At 39.9% G+C, this 20,110-nt stretch overlaps 1 protein-coding gene across 4 annotated transcripts in view; it reads right to left on the minus strand.

The window, feature by feature from the left end:
• Positions 1-4,003: 4,003 nt before the first annotated feature.
• The window catches only part of LOC135214492 (zinc finger protein 677-like), a 33,282-nt gene continuing 17,175 nt past the window's right edge, over positions 4,004-20,110 (minus strand). For 2 of the 4 annotated variants that reach the window (XM_064248858.1, XM_064248859.1), the window contains one exon: positions 4,004-5,816. In XM_064248858.1, coding sequence (XP_064104928.1) covers positions 4,631-5,816 — 1,186 coding nt within the window. In that variant the 3' untranslated portion in view covers positions 4,004-4,630. Of the gene's footprint in view, positions 5,878-20,110 lie in introns of all 4 variants that reach the window. The other 2 variants (XM_064248860.1, XM_064248861.1) reach the window with 1 other exon arrangement.

Genomic DNA, 20,110 nt, shown 5'->3' on the forward strand with positions numbered 1-20,110 from the left:
TGTATGTACAAACAATAGTGGTCACAAATATAAGACCAAATGTGAGTAAAATTAAAGTGTCTTAATCTCAGATGACAAAGTGTGGTTTCCTGCCTCCTAGTTTATATAACTGACCTTTCTATCACTTCTAACTGTCCTTACTTATTTCTATACCATCTCAGTGAGAGAAACTAACATGTTAATTCAAACACTTTCTTATTACTTACCTACAATGTTACTGTATCCCTCATTTCCACAGTAATAAGAAGGATAAGGTCCCCATAGGATTAAGGAATTTCTTTAGAAATCATTCTGCTAAAATTCAGCCCTGACACTGCAGGCAATACCCATGGGTCAAATTGCAACAAAACAGATATGTCATGACCTCATTGCTGCAATACATATGAGGTCTTAAACCCTGTAACTAAACTGTTTGAAATTGCTGTTATTTGCCACATGTATTGATACTTACCTTATTTGCCTTTCTTTGTTTCTTTTTCATTAGTTATTCATTTTGCAATTTCCTTTTCTGTACTAGACTGCTTTGCCTATACAGGTCCATCGGCTTGTACCATTCTGTTTTGCAAGTAGGGCTGCAGCTTGGCTTGGAATAATATTAATGAAAACTACGATAGTTTACATCTGGAAACTTTCAAGGTGGGATAGCAGACCAATGTTCACTCTAACACATAACAGCTGCAATATTCTTAGTGTTTAGAAGTAAAATAAATTCAACTCTTGCAAGGCAGGTCAGGTAATTTAGGAGACTGGAACCTAACTCAGTTCTAAAACAGAAACGACAGCAAATGAAGCCTCGAAATAATAAAATTCTTCCAACATGAAAACATACTTTCAGTAGGTCTACAACCTTCTATAACCATCTAAGACTCCCATATGCTAACAGAATCTAGCATTTTTAGTTTATGGGGAGATGCATAATTAAATCCCTCATTATGCATGGAATAATCCCAAACAAAAAATGGAGGAGAATTTTATCATGCACAGAACCTTGAAAATGAAGTTCAGCTTTTGAGAATTCATAACGAATTCCACTCAATACATTGTAATGATTTTGACATCTTGGTCAAAACAGGTTTCAGAGTAATACGGAGCTATTCTCTTTCATATTGAGTTCTTAAATGGGAACTAATGAACCTACAACAAAAGCATACATATGTCTCCACTGCCACTGGTAGGGGAAGACACAGTCAAGTTTTTGACAGGCCATACACTGGCTTTGCCCTCAAAGAGGCAGGAGTACCAACAACTCATGGTGGTTTTAGTCCAGCATCGGCTGCCAACCTCCAACTGGGAATTAGGCTTATGAACAAGTACCTGCGGTTTGTAAACTTTGCAGGAATAATGAATAAACATACTGATAAATTCACGCATCATGGATGCTTGTCTCCCCAAAAAATCATAACTACCAGTCCTATAAACAACCTAGTAGATAAAAAAAGCAAATACTATAGCACAAAAAATAAATTGAAAATCTAGGAACCACGTAGTACTTGGAAATGATAAAAACAATGGTACATGAAAGATGAAAGAAATGCTAGTCAAGGAACATGATAAAAACATTCTTTGATGATATACAGAACATGGAACAGAATATGGAACTTTTGCAGGCAAATGATTTGTGTAGTCTGTCACTGAGGTACATGAACAGACTTGCAAAGGCCCCCAAGAATTCTGAGTCTTGAGAGATTAGACCTGATCTCATGGTCTTGTCAAGCAACCCATAATTTTTAAATATTGTTGAAAAAATGCTTTGGTCAGTTTTTAGTTTTGATAATGCAATGAAAATGATTCGTGGAAAACTATTTGTTTGACCTTCTAATTACTGATCCTTCTCTTACCTGGTTCTAGAGTTTTCTCATTACCATCCTTTTCAGTTCTTAGTTTCAAACATAACTTACATGCAGATATCTCAGGAGCATGACACACTGTCACATAGCATGGCAAACGTGAAAGCCAGTGGTAGCATAACCAAGATGGACATAAATACAGGTTCACATAAATAGTGCATAGTATGTATTCAGATCAAGATGGCCCACCACCTACAAAAGAAAAAAATAAGATTTCAAAGTGTAGACAACTAGATACGATAGGCAAGTCTTATATTGATTTATAAAAGTTTGGTCTGATGGGCTGGCACTAGAATTATTGGTACGTCAACAAATTTACAAAGATTTAAATCCAGTCTCTGTAAAGGATAATATTTGGTTATCATACAATAACCCAAATGAACAGTTGTCAGTTACTGAAAATAGATGTTACATTATTTTAAAATTGCTGTAGAGTAACCACATACGGTGGCAGAACCCATACTCAAAACTTAGTGGAGATTTTGTGCCCGTCTGTAGACTGTGTAACTTTGGTCTTTCTGAAGGGTTGAAAATCTGGGTTACATCAACTGGAACTGTGACACCAGATAACTTGCAATCAGTTACGTAACTGGAAGAAAATTTATGAAAACTAATGACAGTGGTGGCTTGTGCTACCTGTATTTAATAAATACAGAGTAAAATTTTCACTTGAAGAAAAGACCCACGTAAGTTTCTTTGGCCCTCAAAGATGAAGAATTTCATGTTACGGGCAGATTTCCTAAACAAATGCAGTGCATCCAGGTAGAACTTAATACTCTGGTGACCTTCTATTTGGATTCAACCAAACAGTAATTACAGCTAAAGAGGGCTGTATTCTCACTAGTGCACACTAAAATACCTGAATACAGCAAGACCATTTTACACGGGTGTGAGTGTTCTGTGAACAAACTACCCTGGCATGAAACAGACCTTGAGAATTCCATATCTATCGAACACCAGCAAAAGATATCCTTGGACACCATTGAAAAATTTGGACACCATTGAAAAATTTGTATTAATACTACAATATATACTCATTATTTCACCTTAGCTGCTTTCCATATGGACAAACTTCAGAAGTTTGCATAATCCCACTTAGCTGACGCATCTGTCCAGGACGTACCGATTGTCTGTGCCACTGGAGACCAGGAAAAAGTCCATTCTGTAGGTATGTGTTATTCTAATTAATAATAAACAGTTTACCCAAATCAGTGAATTAGCATTCTGAATTCTCAGAGGGTAAACTGATGGGTTTGATTAAAAAAATTTGACATCCTATTCAATAAATTACAATTCTTTTAAAATCCTGAAAGTGGATACACTAAAATTTTGAAGATTCTGACAAAATTTCTCTCAAAGATTTGTTATCATACTTGGTGTAAAGTGTTAGATGAAAACTTGGCCAACTTATGAAACATATTTAACTGTAGGTCTTGTCCTGCATTCTGAAACTGGGTCAGGTAGAAGAGATGGATGACAGGAACAACTTTCCTGTGCTTTCAAGAGGCCCAGAGTTCTCATGCTCCTATATTCACTTACATTAGAGGCAACTGTTTTCAGCAGGTTTCAAACTTGATAGAGCATTACATCTCTTTTGAAGAGACATTGGCTAACATTGACAGGAAGAGTTGTGAATTTCTATGAAAACATAAAAAATTACTGCTGCAGACCACAAAGAAAACTTTGCTTGAAACAACAACACAAACATATCTAATTCCACTGGCCCTTGCAAGAACTGACAATAGGATAGTAATATTATTTCTGGTTGTAAATATTACAAGAGAAAAGGAATGTTTGTTTTAGGCTTTTATTTTGACCTTATAAAATCCCTAATTCCCAGTTTTATCGAGAGAAGCATTTTCACCACTGAATGCAAGAAATGGTATCTCTTGTCATTTTGGCCAATATCAGAATTTTCTGGGAAAAGGCTGGCCCCAGACCCCACCTAGCCAAGCTGTGACCCATCTCCTGCAATGAACTGTTATCTCAAATAATGCAGTTGTCAACCTTTACTGGGCATTAAGGCATAATGAAGTCACCGAGTTTGTTGGTAAAAGTACAACAATTTGTAATTTGTAAGAACACAATGCTAAATTAGCATCTCTTATTAATCACTGGAGGATATTACCACCACAAAGTAAAGTAAAACAATGATGTTCAAAAATGCACTGCATGATATTTTACAAAGATATGCCAGCATCTCACAAGTTGATGAGACAAAAGTCAAATTACACAAAAGATAATTCCTGCACTGGTCTACCTTTCAACAAAACATAAAAAGCATTAGTCTGTCTCAAAACTAGTACACTGCCTAGAACTATTAAAAGCTTTGACCAGACACTGCCACTGATGTTACTCTTACTACCGTCATATACAGGAATTACACCATTAGTGGATTCTTAGACAAAATATTGAAATTACAAAAAGAGAAAAAGTTTATGGACCTGCGAACTAAAAACATTCTCAGACTGCTTTGAGACCCCCTGTCTCCTCTTCAGTATGAATGATATTGTACAGAAAACTACAGAAGAAATTGTTTTGAAACTGTCAGGGAATACTACATTATTTACAAGTCTGATACCAAGTTTTTGACATAAAATACTCAAATACATCTGCAACAATAAAACTCTTTTTCTTTTAAATAGAATTAACAATAGGAATTACAATTAATGGAGAGGCTTCTATTTGTTTCACTGGTACCTAAAAAGTGGCATGTTCAAGGAATTGTCAACCTTGTATGTTCTACATACAAGCAACTCGAGAGGCTATGTCATATAACCTATTTATTCATGATGAGTTTTCTTGTGCTTTTTCAGAGCTGAACTTTTCCAAAACATGGACCCACAGTCTGGGCACTCCCTGGGCTTGTGCCCAAAGTGTGATTTTTTATGCGACCACAGAGATGAACGAGCCCGAAATGCAGCACCACACTTGTCACACTGGTACGGTCTGCCTTTGGAATGCTTACGCTGGTGACTAACCATTTGTTTTACATTAAAAGTATCGTCACAGTCATCACACTTCACAATAACGTTGCCCGAATGGAGCTTTTCGTGACTGGTGCACTGTACCTTGTAAGTGAAGGACTTCTCACAGTGCTGACACTGGAATTCCTTCTTATTGCCAGCAGCCTGTTCCCTATCACCTGCCTGCAGTGTCTGATCAGACACTTCATCGTGTACATCCTTCCCAAAGGTATGATGGCTTTGGGAGTGATTCTTCAGGGCTGTTTTGTTGGTGAACCTCTCGTGACATAGCGAACAGGGGTAGGGTCTCCCAACCACATTCACGTGCAATATTCGATGAGCGATCAGGTACTTCTTCTCGGTGAATTTCTTCTTACAGACTTCACATTTGAAAAAAATGCCTTCCATATGTTCTTCCTGCAAGTGCACTTCTAAATCTTGGGATAGGAGCTGTCTTCCACAAATATCACACTCTTGGTCCTTTAACTTTTTCACATTAACACTATCCTCACACTCATCGGTCTCTGTGGCCTCAAGATTGTAATTACTTTTCTCACCGACAGATTCTGAAGGGAAAATTTTGACGAACGGCCCGTCCTTATTCGATCGTTTGTATACATCAACATTTCGGTACCGAAAGAGTTCCGATATCAACGGGAGAGGATACAAGAGCGGAAACACAGCATTTTTCTTGGAGGACTTACTGTACTTGCTCTTCTTGCTTTTGTGCTTCTTTTTCCGAACACTCCTCTCCCCCAATTTGTTATCATTATTTATGTTAAAATCCGAGTCAAAGAGCATATTACACTCGACACTCACAAACTCCATAGCATTAGGGAGGTCCTTTTCAGCAAGATCATCTTCAAAACCGAAGCTGTCGAGATGATTTTTCACTTCCCCTGAATTAAAGTCATCTGCACCTCTTGATGTTAAAATACCTTTTAACCAGACGTCTGCTGGATTCCTTTGCTCGTGTATTATACTCAGGTCAGCCATTGTGTTCCTGAAAATGTTCAAATTACAGCTGTGATGAGGTTCTTGACATACCAGCGGTTTAATTAAGCCTGTAAAAAATAGGCAGACATTAGAATTCTTTGATGTAATAATACAAATTAACAAGTCACAAATAATCAAAACAATCTTACCTCTTGAATTGTTTAATATGTACACATACATAGTGTGCATGTCACTCACTGTTCAATACAGGAATGTATATTCAATACAGGAATGTATATTTAACAGACCATGGTAATTTTAAAAGTGGTATATATGTACATAAACAACAGCTTTTTTCTGGTTTCCTTCTGAGATCACTACACATGAACACTTGTTCTTCAGGCCTACGATGGTCTTGTAAATTATGAATAAAATATAATGCTACCCCATCTCTCTTTCACTTCATAATCCTCACTGTCCTTCTACAATGGATTCCTCAGTCTACAAGTATCTCAATGGCAAGATGGGTGCTTTCCTGCTGTTGATCAATTCCTGATGAAGATCTTCCATCATGCACTATCTATTTTATTCAGATTTATCATAATAGTTGTTTCATTTACTCAACAACAATTATATTAGTAATATATACTGGAACTGCAAAAAGCATTTCACTATTTAAAATGGCTAACCAAACTTCTTTCTTTGTTAGAAACATTTTAGACATCCTTCCTCTTTGCATTGAATATGTGATACATAAGTATTTTATTTGTTTAACTGATGAATGAAGGACCAGAGGAAGAAAGAAGTGAAATATGGAAAAACAAAACAAAACACAACTAACACTTCATTTACAAGGGTTTTACATGTATGTTTTCACTTTGACACAGGCTATGATTAGAGAAGATAGTGATTTTTTTACATGAATTTCTCCCAATGGCACATGGAAGAAGAAGCATGAGTGAAATTTCTCATGCTGCCCACACCAATATTTCATATTTACATGTAAGGAAATGTGGTCATCACTTGAGCCAGCAGAAAAAACTGAAAGGATAGTAAATGGAATGAAGGTAAGGGCGATACTGATGGACAGTGAAAACTTGCAATTTTAATGTTCAGTGTTCACAGAATAACATTTCTTATCAAAACCCAAGAAAAAAGGTCGAGTTTCCTACTGTCTTGGAACCTAAGGCCCTTATTCCATTGATTTTATGGAGAATTACCTATATATACAGGAGTAAAAAACCACTATTGTATTGGAAATAATCAACGAAGGTCTTTACAAGGATTTTCATGTATAAGCTTGTAAGAAAAAATATGAGATGAATACCTGCATAAAAACATAACCAGTAGAGTCATTGAATAAATGATATATGAGAGTGAAACCAATGAACATGAAGTGTGAAATCAATGAAATTAAAATGAGTGCAATATTAGCTAGTCCTGGGATCAAATGGGTTTGTGCTTCCTGAGCAGCCTGCAATTGTACAATAAGAGGGAGGAAGAAAGAAATGGGAAAGCCACACAAGAAAGGTAAATATTATATAAAAAAAATAAATGGTCTAAGACTATGAAACTAATGAGATGTAAACAAATTAGTAGAATATATGAAGAAAAAACAATCACTTAGAAAATTTCAGATTACTGGAATGCATGTTGTTAAGTAACACAGATTAAAAACAACATGTATTAAGTTTCTATATATAGGAAGGTATATGAAGTTTTCATTATAAAACTAATATTGTAATACTTGCCTGAACACCTGAATTAGCCCTGGTCACTGACCAGTCCGAACTATATCCCCACAGAATTACCCGTAATTGGGTAATTTTTTAACTGCCAGCGCTACCAACGCTGCAGGTAAACCCCCTTCTACTGAGTTACCTGCACCACCGTTGGCAATGCTGTTGCCAGGACCGGCCAGCAGAGTGCTCTCCCTTCGATTGCATTAACCCTCTTACGCCGAAGCCCTAAAAATCAAAATCTCTCCTGTATGCCGGCGCCGGTTTGGAGTGAGCGTAGAAGCGGAAAAAATAATTTTTTCAAAAAATCACAGTGCGCTTAGTTTTGAAGATTAAGAGTTCATTTTTGGCTCATTTTTTTTCCATTGCCTGAAGTTTAGTATGCAATCATCAGAAATGAAAAATAATATCATTATCATATGTAAATAATGCGATATATGGTAGCGAAAAAAAAAATTCATAGATAATTGTATTCAAATCACGCTGTGCAAAAAACGGTCAAAGTTAACGAGTTACTTTTTTTTTCGTTGTATTGTACACTAAATTGCAATCCTTTTGCTATATAATACATAGTAAAACAATAAAATCAACACCGGAAAAATATTATCACAAAATGATGTACGAATTCGTAACGCGCGGACGTAAAAAAATGTTATTTTCAAAATTCACCGTAATTCTAAATATTGTTCTAGAGACTTCCAATTTGTTTCAAAATTAAGACAAATGATTGAATATTACGATACTGTAAGAGTTTTAGATTAGAATTGCAGATTTCGACCATTTCGGACGAGTTAAATTTGACCGAATGTCGAAATTTTTATATATATATTTCTTTATATGCACATATTTCGGAGATGGAAAAAGCTACAACCTTCAATTATTTTTTATTGTATTTTTCATGAATTTGCGCACATTTTGATATATGAAACTCTATAAAAAGGCTAACATGAAAAGGAGCAAATATTAGGATAATGCGATGTACGTATTTCGGAGACTTGCGGCCGCGAATCGGCGCGCGTAGTGAAGGTAAATATATTTTTCAAAAATTCACAATAAATCACAATATTGTTTTAGAGACTTCAAATTTGTTTCAAAATGAAGAAAAATGACGGAATATTACTAGGCCGTAAGAGTTTTAGCTTACAATTGCGTTTTTCAACTATTTCGGTAGAGTCAAATTTGACCGAACGTGGTTTTTTTTTCTATTTATCGTGATTTATATGCAAATATTTCGAAAAAAGAGAAAAGCTACAACCTTCAATCATTTTTAGTTGTATTCTACATGAAATTGCGCACATTTTCATATATAAAACTTTATGTAACAGCTAATTTTAAATGGTGCAAACATTTCGACAATCGCACAAAAAATTCTGATTTTTTCGGAAGAGTTACCGCGCGAACGTAAGGAAAATGTTTTTTTTTTTTTTTTTTTTTCATAAATTCATCATGAATCGAAATATTGTGCTAGAGACTTCCAAGTCGTTGCAAAATGAAGGTAAATGATTGAATATTACTAGAATATAAGAGTTTTAGCTTACAATTGCGTTTTTCGACCATTTCGGTAGAGTCAAAGTTGACCGAAAGTTGAAATTTTTGCACTTAACGTTATTTATATGAAAATATTTCGAAACTGATAAAAGCTACAACCATGGGTTGTTGTTGTATTGTGCATGAAATTGCGCACATTTCCATATATAAACCTTTATGTAACGGCAAATTTAAAAGGGTGCAAACATTAGGACAATCGCACGAAAAAATTTATCGGAAGAGTTATCGCACGAACGTAAGGAAAAAGTTTTTTCATAAATTCACCATAAATCGAAATATTGTGCGAGAGACGTCAAATTTGTTGCAAAATGAAGGCAAATGATTGAATATTACTATAATATAAGAATTTTAGCTTACAATTGCGTTTCTCGACCATTTCTGTAGAGTCAAAGTTGACTGAAGGTTGAAATCTTTGCACTTATCGTTATTTATATGAAAATATCTCAAAACTGATAAAAGCTCCAATCATGAGTATTTTTTTGTTGTATTTTACATGAAATTGCGCACATTTTCATATATAATACTTCATGTAAAGGATAATTTAAAATGGTGCAAAAATTATGTCAAAGTGACGAAATAATTTCCGAGATGTGTCACTGATACTTTTTAGTGTGATAAGAAAGAAATTCGCGCTTGCGCGCCTGCGTAGTGATTGTAAACAAAACAACGCCTTGATCCGTGAACTCCCAGCATCCCCCAAGGAGCGTGATACAAAAGTTTTCGGTTGGTAGGCCTATAAGTATTTTTCCGCGAATTTTTAAAAAAACTTTTTTGAGCCGACGTATGATACGTCCAATCGGCATACGGGAGACATTTTGACTCGACGTTTAATACGTCCAATCGGCGTAAGAGGGTTAATTACTATTCATTGAGGAGGGAGGGAGTCATTCAGGTGTTCAGGTAAGTATTACAATATTAGTTTTATAATGAAAAATGATATTGTTATGATACAATAAAGTTTCATACATACTTACCTGGCAGATATATACATAGCTATCGACTCCGTCGTCCCCGACAGAAATTCGAATTTCGCGGCACACGCTACAGGTAGGTCAGGTGATCTACCGGCCTGCCGCTGGGTGGCAGGACTAGGAACCATTCCCGTTTTCTAATCAGATTCTCTCTTCCACCTGTCTCCTGCGGGGAGGCTGGGTGGGTCTTCAATCGTATATATCTGCCAGGTAAGTATGTATGAAACTTTATTGTATCATAACAATATCATTTTCATACATTCAACTTACCTGTCAGATATATACATAGCTGATTGACACCCTTTGGTGGAGGGCAAGAGACAGCTAACTACTGACTAGACAGGTAAACAACATATGTTGTAGGTATTTATAGACCTTGGTTCCTCTGTGTTTGTAGACGAAGGGTCGACTTCCTAGCTATTGCATAGGAGTCTGCTTCGTCTCAAGAGCCTTAGCAAGATAGTGATCTGTGGCCAAGAGTTCTTGTGGGGTCTACCGATGGGTCTTATCCACTTACTCTGGTTTCGAGCCTAATTGGCATTTGTCAATGGGTGCTAATCCGCTTATATGACAATATGCCTATGCCTATTGGCATAACTAAGGAGCGCAACACCGATCCCGATCACCTGTTCCTAACATGAGGGTTCGCGCTAGAATTGAAAAAGAGTTATCCCCCAAACTCCTTTCAAACCTCAATAAAATTCACTAAGTTAAAATAAATTCAACTTATTATTAAAGGATCAGTGTCGGCTCCTTATCCCAGCAACGTATCCGCTGACACGTATAAACCAAGAGAGAAGGATCTCTCGTAGGTTAACTTGACGTCCTTCGTGTAATGAGCAGTCAACACATCGTTGCATCTCTCATATGTTAAAGCTAATATGTCTTCCTGACATATTGTTACGAAAAGAACAAGAATTTGCAAAAGCTCGCACTTCATGAGCTTTTAAATTCTCAGCTGTTTGAAGGTATCATCAAGTCACTTATGAAGTGCTTTAGAGATCACCATTGTTTCAAAGAAGACTAGGACTTTCTTTGAACTGGATCTCATCTGGATGAAGCCTAGAGCCTGGCTTGCGCCTGGCTGGTGCTTTGCGCCTGGTTGGCGCCTGCCTGGCTCCTTGCGCCTGGCTGGCGCATCCTGTTTGCCTGGCGCCTCGCGCCTGGCTGGTGCCTCGCACCTTGCCAGAGCCTTGCGCCTGTCTGGAGCCTCGCGCCTGGCGCGTGGCTGACTTCTCCCCACTTGCTGGAGCTTCGAGCTTGTTAAGAGTCTCGAGGAAAACTGGCGATGTCTACATCGGACACTTTTTTCCGATTTGTTCGCCTCTAGCGCACTGCGCCAGGTTGAAGGCCCGCTCCTTCTCCTCATCAGACAATGACAGTGTTCATATTGACTGTCTTTCTCTGGCGTCTTCACGCCTGTTTTGGCATTTGGCGCCTGACTGGCGCTACATTGTCCGAAAGTCCTGAAGATCCACCATCGTTTATCAGGAGACTGGAGAAGGGTGGAAGAAATTCTTTCACTTTGAGCTTTTGGCCTTTCCGGCAAGGGGAGGTGATTTTAGTCAGCTACATCCAGTAGACGATAGGAAATCTAAAAGTCCGAAAGACAAGTCTTCCTCCGAGGAGGATCCTTATTGAATACTTCCGTTGCTAACGAGTTCTCCTCCTACATGTTGATGAGTTTTCTCGTTGCAGAAGCTTCCCTATCCTTGCCCGAAGGAAGGGAAGGAGCCTGGAAGTTTGAAGAGATTCTGAGCTGAAATTGGTAGGACTCCTGATTTCTAGCTCTATAATGTATCTCTCTGAACCTTTTGGGAAGTAGTTTGAGCCCTCATAGCGTTCCCAAGACTCTGTAAGTAAACGTTTAAACCTTGTCTTCTTCCGTAGATGACAACGAAACCTCTATCTGAAAGCGTTGATCCAGGAATAAAAGGCTTTAGTTCTTTTGCCAAACATACTATGCTGGCCAGAACCCATTGCCGAGTCTTCATAGAATTTGATTCCGGATTCTAAAGCCCAAAATTTCACTTGTCCTTTTGATCGTTTAGGACCAAGAGAAACATTTGATGAGGAGCAGTTCCATCTTGTCGGAACACGGAATCTGAGGCCCAAATTAGGATCCCATTCTAAGTATAAGATCTCCTACTCTTATCGTATAGAGGTATTGTATAAGATCCCGAAGATCTTAATTCTCTACTATCTCTAATATTCTTTGTCGAGACAGAGTATATCTTTTTACTGTGTTCATTGATAGCATAAAATACCAAGGTGATTCTTCCCCCTGAAAGGGAAGAAAACCATTATGTGGTTCACAGAGGTATCGGAAGAGGACAGTTTCCCCTTTCCATCTAGCACGATCTGCAGCAACTTATGTCTTTAACATATTTGAAGGAATTATCAAGCTTCCCTTGAAAAATCCTCTCATTCATATTTACTTCTGGTCAGACTGCACGCAGACAGACTCAGAGTCGATAGGTTTTTCAGGTCCAATATTTATAATAGATTCCGATAAAATCTCTACTCTCTTAGAAAAACCTTCCGACACATGCTGAGAGAAGAACGTGACCTCTGTGAATCTAACCTTTTTATTGCCAAAATGATGCATTCATCTTCCTTTGACGCCCATTTATCTTAATATCTGTTAAGAATATATATAACTAGGGGAAAAAAGACTAAAGTTTATTCTCCTATTTAAATTAAAGATGGCGTATCTTGCTACCTCTCTTGTTTCGAGGAAAAGGAAGCAATCTATAAGAAGCTCGTTCGTTTCTCTACCTTGCGAAGAGATCTGTGAATACTTTCCGCAGGTTCTCACAACTCTTTCCAATAAATGTTAAACATACGTTAACAGTTATTATTGTCGATCAAGAAGGTTCTCACGGACGTGCAAAATCCCGCCTCGAACCTGGTAAGGATCGTTACGTTTTGTGTCTGTTTCCAAATAGGTTAAATCGTGCTCTGCCGAATTAAAATCCTTTATAATACCGTCACATTGTGGTAAACAGCATTCATCTAGGAAACTCTTGTAAGGATAGTAGGAATTCTGTAATTAACCACGGTGTGTGCATAAGGCTTAACCGTAACTGTTATCTTAAGGTGAATTTTCTCTACCACATTCTTTCCTCCTCGCCGAGGCAGAGAGAGATCCTTAGCAAAACGAATACAATGTTATTCATGTTTGCCTAAAAATCCCCTCAATTCGTGGTTAAGTCCCTGATTGTAGGGGGAATATACGGTGAACCATTCGATCCCTTAGAGAGAGAGATGTAACCAACCGCTCACGACCGAGAACCGGATGGTACTGAATTGGCTTACAATTACAGCCGTCTCGTTCACTGCCTGGCTGCATTCATTCTGAGTTGCCAGTTACTCCCTTCAATGAAGGGATATAATAAAATTATTCTCGAGCCTAAGAAAGCTCTCAATAATGCAAATTTAAGCCAAACAACCTTTGTTAAATACCGAAGCTGAGTAGGTATTGTCGTAACAAACCTTTTAAGCGAAGTCCTTACTAGAAAAATCCTGTAAGGATATAGATAATTCCGTAGCGAACCAGAAAGGCAACTATGGTATGCATATATGACTTGTCATTCAGTAGTCGTATGCACTAAGTCTTCTACGACATTCTTTCCTCTCCGACATGCAGAGAAAGAATGGAAATCTTACTCTCTTCGTTCTTTTCGTCAATAAACCTGAATGAGTATTAGTCGATAGAGATCGCAAATGACAACCGAGGATCGAAGAGAATCTCTCCAGCTTTTATTATCTTGGAGATAAGTCCGTATTTTACGCCTTTCTTATCTGGAAGAGCCTCTAATCAATGAATGAGAGCTCGTACGAATCTTGTTCAACTTCCAAACGATTGCCCCTCTTTCTGTAAATGGTTGGTTGCATTATTTTTTAGAAGGAGGATGATTTTAATATCCTCTTACTAATACTGAACTAATTCTCACAATTCTGCTCTATCCTCCATTCCTCAAGTTGGGAGAAGATTGAGCAACCGGAGGAGAGCGCTTCCTTTCGAAAGGTGAAGGGCTTTTAGCAGTACCGACTCTAACCTGACAAGGGCTACGGCAGCCTGTGCTACATCTTGAGTCCCTGCCAGGAAAAAGCCGAACTTGCTCTTGCCTTTATTGCATTAAGACTATCCTGACAAGGGCGACGGCCGCCTGTGCGACAACTCCCGTCCCTATCAGGAGAAGCCTCGAATGTCTTTCACCTTTCGCCTGGAGGACTCTTGGCGGTTGTCAGGCTCTTCTTGTAGGAGAAAGTGCCTGGCGCCTGGCAGGAGTATTGCGCTCGGAATACTCCTGGTGCCTGGGAGGAGTATCGTGCTCGGAATACTCCTGGCGCCTGGGAGGAGTATCGCGCTCCGAATACTCCTGGTGCCTGGGAGGAGTATCGTGCTCGGAATACTCCTGGCGCCTGGGAGGAGTATCATGCTCGGAATACTCCTGGCGCCTGGCAGAAGTATCGCTTTCCTAGGAGGAGTATCGTGATCGGAATACTCCTGGCGCCTGGTAGGAGTATCACGTTCCGAATACTCCTGGCGCCTGGGAGGAGTATCGTGCTCGGAATACTCCTGGTGCCTGTGCCTGGCGGGAGTATCGCGTTCCGAATACTCCTGGCGCCTGGGAGGAGTATCGTGATCGGAACACTCCTGGCACCTGGCAGGAGTATCGCGTTCCGAATACTCCTGGCGCCTAGGAGGAGTATCGTGATCAGAATACTCCTGGATCCTAGCAGACGTATCGCGCTTGGAAAGTTTTTCTTGTGCGGAAGGTTCCGCGCGCCTGGAAAGTTCCGCGTTCGGAATGTTCCGCTTATCCGGAAAAAGATTCCCGCTTGGAAAGTTCCGAGCGTCTGAAAGGCGATCCTCGCCTGGAAAGTTCTGTACGTCTGGAAGTTTCCACTTGTGCGGAAGGTTCCGAGTGATTGTCAAATTCCGCTTATGTGAAATGTTCTGCACATTTGGAAAATATTCCTTCTTGGAAAATTCCAAGAGCCTGGAAGGCGATTTGAATCTGGAATCTTCCGCTTTCTGGAAGGTTCCGCTTGTGCGGAAGGTTCCGATCTCTTGTACATTTGTTCTTGCTTAGAATTCGACAATACTTCCATTTTCGACATAGCCCTCCCTTTCTTCTGAATGAGAAGGACTTCCATTTCCGATGAAGATCCTGGTTCATAGTGCTTCAGGCGCTTTGCGCCTATATTCAGGCCCTTCAGGTGCTTTGCGCCTCGTTTCAGGCGCTTTGCGCCTTGTTTCAGACACTTTAGGCGCATTGAGCCTCGTTACCGGAGCTCATGCCCGAGGAGCTAGAAGCTTAAAAGTTATATATATATGTGTAATCACTAAACAAGATCCATATAATTCATTCGATTAACAAATATTCTTTAATATCTAATTCGTTCTTCTCAGAATAGATATATTTTCATATACACGTACCGATGAGGAATTTATTGAAATAACTATTTCAAACCCCATATGGGGAACACTATAATCACTTCTTACCTTATAATAGCTCGTATCTTGAGCTACATTCCTTTATCTTCAAATTGCAAATGAATTTGTAGTTTCTGTGAAGTAAGAAGGTGATGAGGAAACAACACTACTAGTACTGTTAATATTCTAACTGCTCGTCAGAACGAGAGCTATTAAAGCTTCTAAAGAAAGCATATCTAGTTCTATGTTTTTCTGACATCCTCAAATAGGAAGTTACCTTATTTTCCTCAATCAAATTCTAACATTTATTACACTTTATCAATGAATAAATATTTATATTTCCCTTTCTTGCAAACTATGTAATTGTCTACCAAAAACTTCGGTAGTTACACATCCTCTATTCTTTGAAAACTTCGAAGTTAATTCATTAAAAGTTATTAAAAAGTTATTAAAAGCGTATGCCGAACCACCGATCCAGTACTTCCCTGTAAAAGTTGGCCCAGAAGATCGATGGCGATGAAACACGAAAATCAAATCAGGAGGGAAAGTAAACATATGTTTACATTCCCAGCGACAGAGAGAATCTGATTAGAAAACGGGAATGGTTCCTAGTCCTGCCACCCAGCGGCAGGCCAGATCACCTGACCTACCTGTAGCGGGTGCCGCGAAATTCGAATTTCTGTCGGGGACGACGGAGTCGATAGCTATGTATATATCTGACAGGTAAGTTGAATGTATGAAACTTCATATTGCAATACACCATCTGAACACCTGAATTAGCCCGATTAACAACATTTAGAAGGATGTGGGAACAATCACAATCAGCCCGACCCCTTACGCAATCATGCGCAGGTAACTCACCCGTACACTCAGATCTTTGGATGAGATTGCCGGTGGAGAGAGTACCTTGTGTCAGTTTCGTCAGTCAGGTCTCGTCTCTGTCTACATGACCTCCTATGTGGTATTCAATACCTCGCATGTGTGGAGGGAAAAGGGGCCTCCAAAATGGTTGCTTCCCTTAAAGTGTTTCCTACCTGCCCTGACGATGAGGGAACTCTTGCCAAAAGAGCCTCTACAGATTCATTCAGGGGAACTCTTATACCCGACGAAGGGTTACCCGCTACTCCAAACACATTCTTCTTGGGTGGAAGTAAAGAAGAATCCTGCCTACCCGAACCCACTATTGAAGTCAACCTAGTGTCCGCCTCTCTCAAGGACTGCCCCACCTGACCAAACCAAGCCAACTTACAGGATGTGCAAGGTACCGAAGGTTTCGTGGAATATAATTCCTCGAACATTGCCGGGCTAGAATGTACTGGATCCTCCGCCACTCTCAACTGAGGAAACAAACCATGAATAAATTCTACCATCCTATTATATTAACTTTCGCCCACTTGGGGAAAACTCTCTTCCACAATAGGGATTTCTTCTTCCAACATCTCCCTATCGAGATCCTCCGATCGGAGAGGAGCAGGACAAGAGACAGGATGAACTTCCAACTTACCCGACTGCAAAGAGGGGGAACTCAATGAATCCCTATACCTGGAATCCTGACCAATCAATTCATGTAGAATTCCTGCACCAACCTTAACCGGTTGTGACAGAGCACTCTCCTAAGAGAGCCGACGCAGCTTGTGGAGTTGTTGCACTGCCAAACACTGGGAGTTCCAAATCCGAAGCAAACCTACCTGAGGCTGACCCCCCCTGATGTGAAACATTCACATGGATCGCCTTATCCTGAAGACCAGATAACAAATTCGGTGCATAAGGCACTGCCGATCTACCCAAACCGGATTGCAAAGGAACTGAGGTTGAAACACCTAAGCTTAACCTCCCCAAATACCCTGAGCCAACACCTGAGAACTCCAAAACTGCAAAACCTGAGACATTACCTAAGTTCCTAACTGCAGGCAGCTGCAATACCTGTACCAATCATACCACCCAACATCCTATTTGGATGGGGAACCGCTGCAGCGGTCTTAACAAAACCAGAAGAATCACTTGCCGTAGCGGTTACATAAGAATTAGAAGAGGGAATCTATGTTCCTGTAATCCCCACCAAACCAGCACCAATACCATAACCCCTACTACAGGAAACCGCCACTCCCTGAGAAAGGTTTGGGAAAGACATCGAAGGAGAAGAGAAAAAGGGAGAGGACATACCTGGTATAACTACTGGAAACCCTGCTGAAGAACTGGGGCAGTAAGAGGCCCCATCCACCAAGCTAGCATTCTGAACTTAGGACCTCAGAATGGGATCCCTCCGGACACAACCCACCCAGGGGAACCTGTCGCCAGGTTGCAGATGAAGTTAAGGCATGCCCCGAAAGAGAAGAGTGAGGAAGAACTTGAGAGGTAGAGCTTGTTGATAAGGAGTGGAGAGAAACATTAGGAATAGAAGGAAAATCAGACGTAAAAGGAGATGGAGAAGAAGAAGATGAAGACAAAGCCATTCTTTTAAGTGAAAGAAGGTTTATCGACTCCCCTCCCCCTTGATAATCCTGCAACATATCACCCGAAAACACGGGGAAATTCTTACTGACGTGATCCCGAATGTTCAAAAAGCCTAAAAGATAGCACTGTCTAACCAGAAGTCTATAATTCTGAGACAAACCTAGAGTGTTAGCATTATACTCTGCCAAGTTAAATGTTATTTCATCAAAATGGCTACGACCAGTCCCTGAATCTATAATAGACCCCGCTGGGAAGGAAATAGACCCCGCTGGGAAGGAAACTTTCGAAGAAGAAGGGATGGCCTCGAAAACTTCCACAGGCCTCCCTTCCGATACAGACTTAATGGGCGACTTAATGTCCTTGTCCTTTGGAAAACATGAGGATGAAAACAGAACTTCTGTCGGATCCAATGACGATCCTGTAGAGATAGCCGAATCTGAACTCGAAAGACACAGCTTTAGCAGCTTCTCATCCTTAACCTCTACACTAGGATCCCTAACAGTCTTGGTCTCACCTATTGCTAATTCACACTTTTTAACTTACGCTTTTAGGGGAAAGGGGGTATTCTGCTGCTGACACTGCCTGCTCTGAGCCAGGGGGGGCTGGTGGATCCTGCCCTCTGGGCTTGCGGTTCCTCATAACCCCCGGCACCCGTTAGGGCTGGTTCTGGAACAGGCAGGGGAGCTGGAAAAGAGCGGTTAGAGTCCATACTCCTGTTACTATCCCTATCCTAATTCAATTTTGTCATCAATTCAGTAAAAAGACTAGTCATACTTGATGACAACCTATCCTCTAATTTCTTGAATAATACAGCTTCTAAATTCTCTTCTACTACTTTGTCAAGTTCTGTCACCCTATGCTTATTCTTCGACGCTATAGTTTTCCTATGTTTTAAGTAGTTCTCCATCTGGTCCAATGACCAGTCCCTACACTCCTGACATCTCTGTTTAACCCCACACTGTACCTCCCTACAGCTAATGCAACGTGAATGTCTGTCATGTTTCAGGGTACTCATCCGCTTCTTGCAGGCATTACAAGACCAATTGATGCTCCATCGCTGCTGCAAGGTTGTTCTGGAGTCGTAGCAGCTGAAGATGACTTCGAAGGTGCAGCCGGGGAAGTTTCGTTCTGAGGTGTGTCCATGATAGAAAAGTCCAATCAACGCTTTAGTTAAATCCAAAATCCAGAAGAGGTCCAAATGAAGTCCAAAACGTAATCCAAAGTTTATAAAAAAAATGATATTGTCATGATACAATAAAGTTTTATACATACTTACCTGACAGATATATACTTAGCTATAGACTCCGTCGTCCCCGACAGAATTTCAAATTTTGCGGCACACGCTACCGGTAGGTCAGGTGATCTACCGCCCTGCCCTGGGTGGCAGGACTAGGAACCATTCCCGTTTTCTAATCAGAATTCTTCTCTTCCACCTGTCTCCTGCGGGGAGGCTGGGTGGGCCATTAATCGTATATATCTGTCAGGTAAGTATGTATAAAACTTTATTGTATTATGACAATATAATTTTTATATATTCAACTTCCCTGCCAGATATATACTTAGCTGATTAGCACCCATTGGTGGTGGGTAAGAGACAGCTAACTACTGAAATAGACAGGTAAACAACATATGTTGTAGGTATTAATAAACCTTGGTTCCTACCTTATTAGGCTGAAGACTTCACGGCTACTGCCTAGGAGTCAGCTTAGCCTCAAGAGCCTCAGCGAGATATTGATCTATGGCTAAGAGTTCTTGTGGGTCTGCCAATGGGGTCTTATCCACTTACTCGGCAGAGCCTAAAGGCCTTTGTCATTGGGTGCTATTCCACTAACATGACAATACACCTTGTTCAAGGAGCACAACACCGATCCCGATCACCTGATCCTAACATCCATGTTAGTTCTAAGATTGCAAGGAGTTATCCCCGAACTCTTACAAACAAACCAAAAAACGCGAAACATATATACACGTTCATTTATAACAAAATATACAAAAAAAAAATTTTGTACCCCCCTACTAGCCATACATACCCTTGATCCCCTACTAGCAAAGACCCCATGCGCCCGTGCGACATCAGTGCGCTTGCTAATAGAAAACCAAGCACATATCTGATAAGAGGGTTTATGTACATTAAAGATAAAAATATTTTAAGGATCAGTCTTTGCTCCAAGACCCAGAACTGTATCTGCTGATACAAATGGAC

This window comes from Macrobrachium nipponense, chromosome 45, assembly GCF_015104395.2.
Source record: "Macrobrachium nipponense isolate FS-2020 chromosome 45, ASM1510439v2, whole genome shotgun sequence".
NCBI lineage: Eukaryota > Metazoa > Arthropoda > Malacostraca > Decapoda > Palaemonidae > Macrobrachium > Macrobrachium nipponense.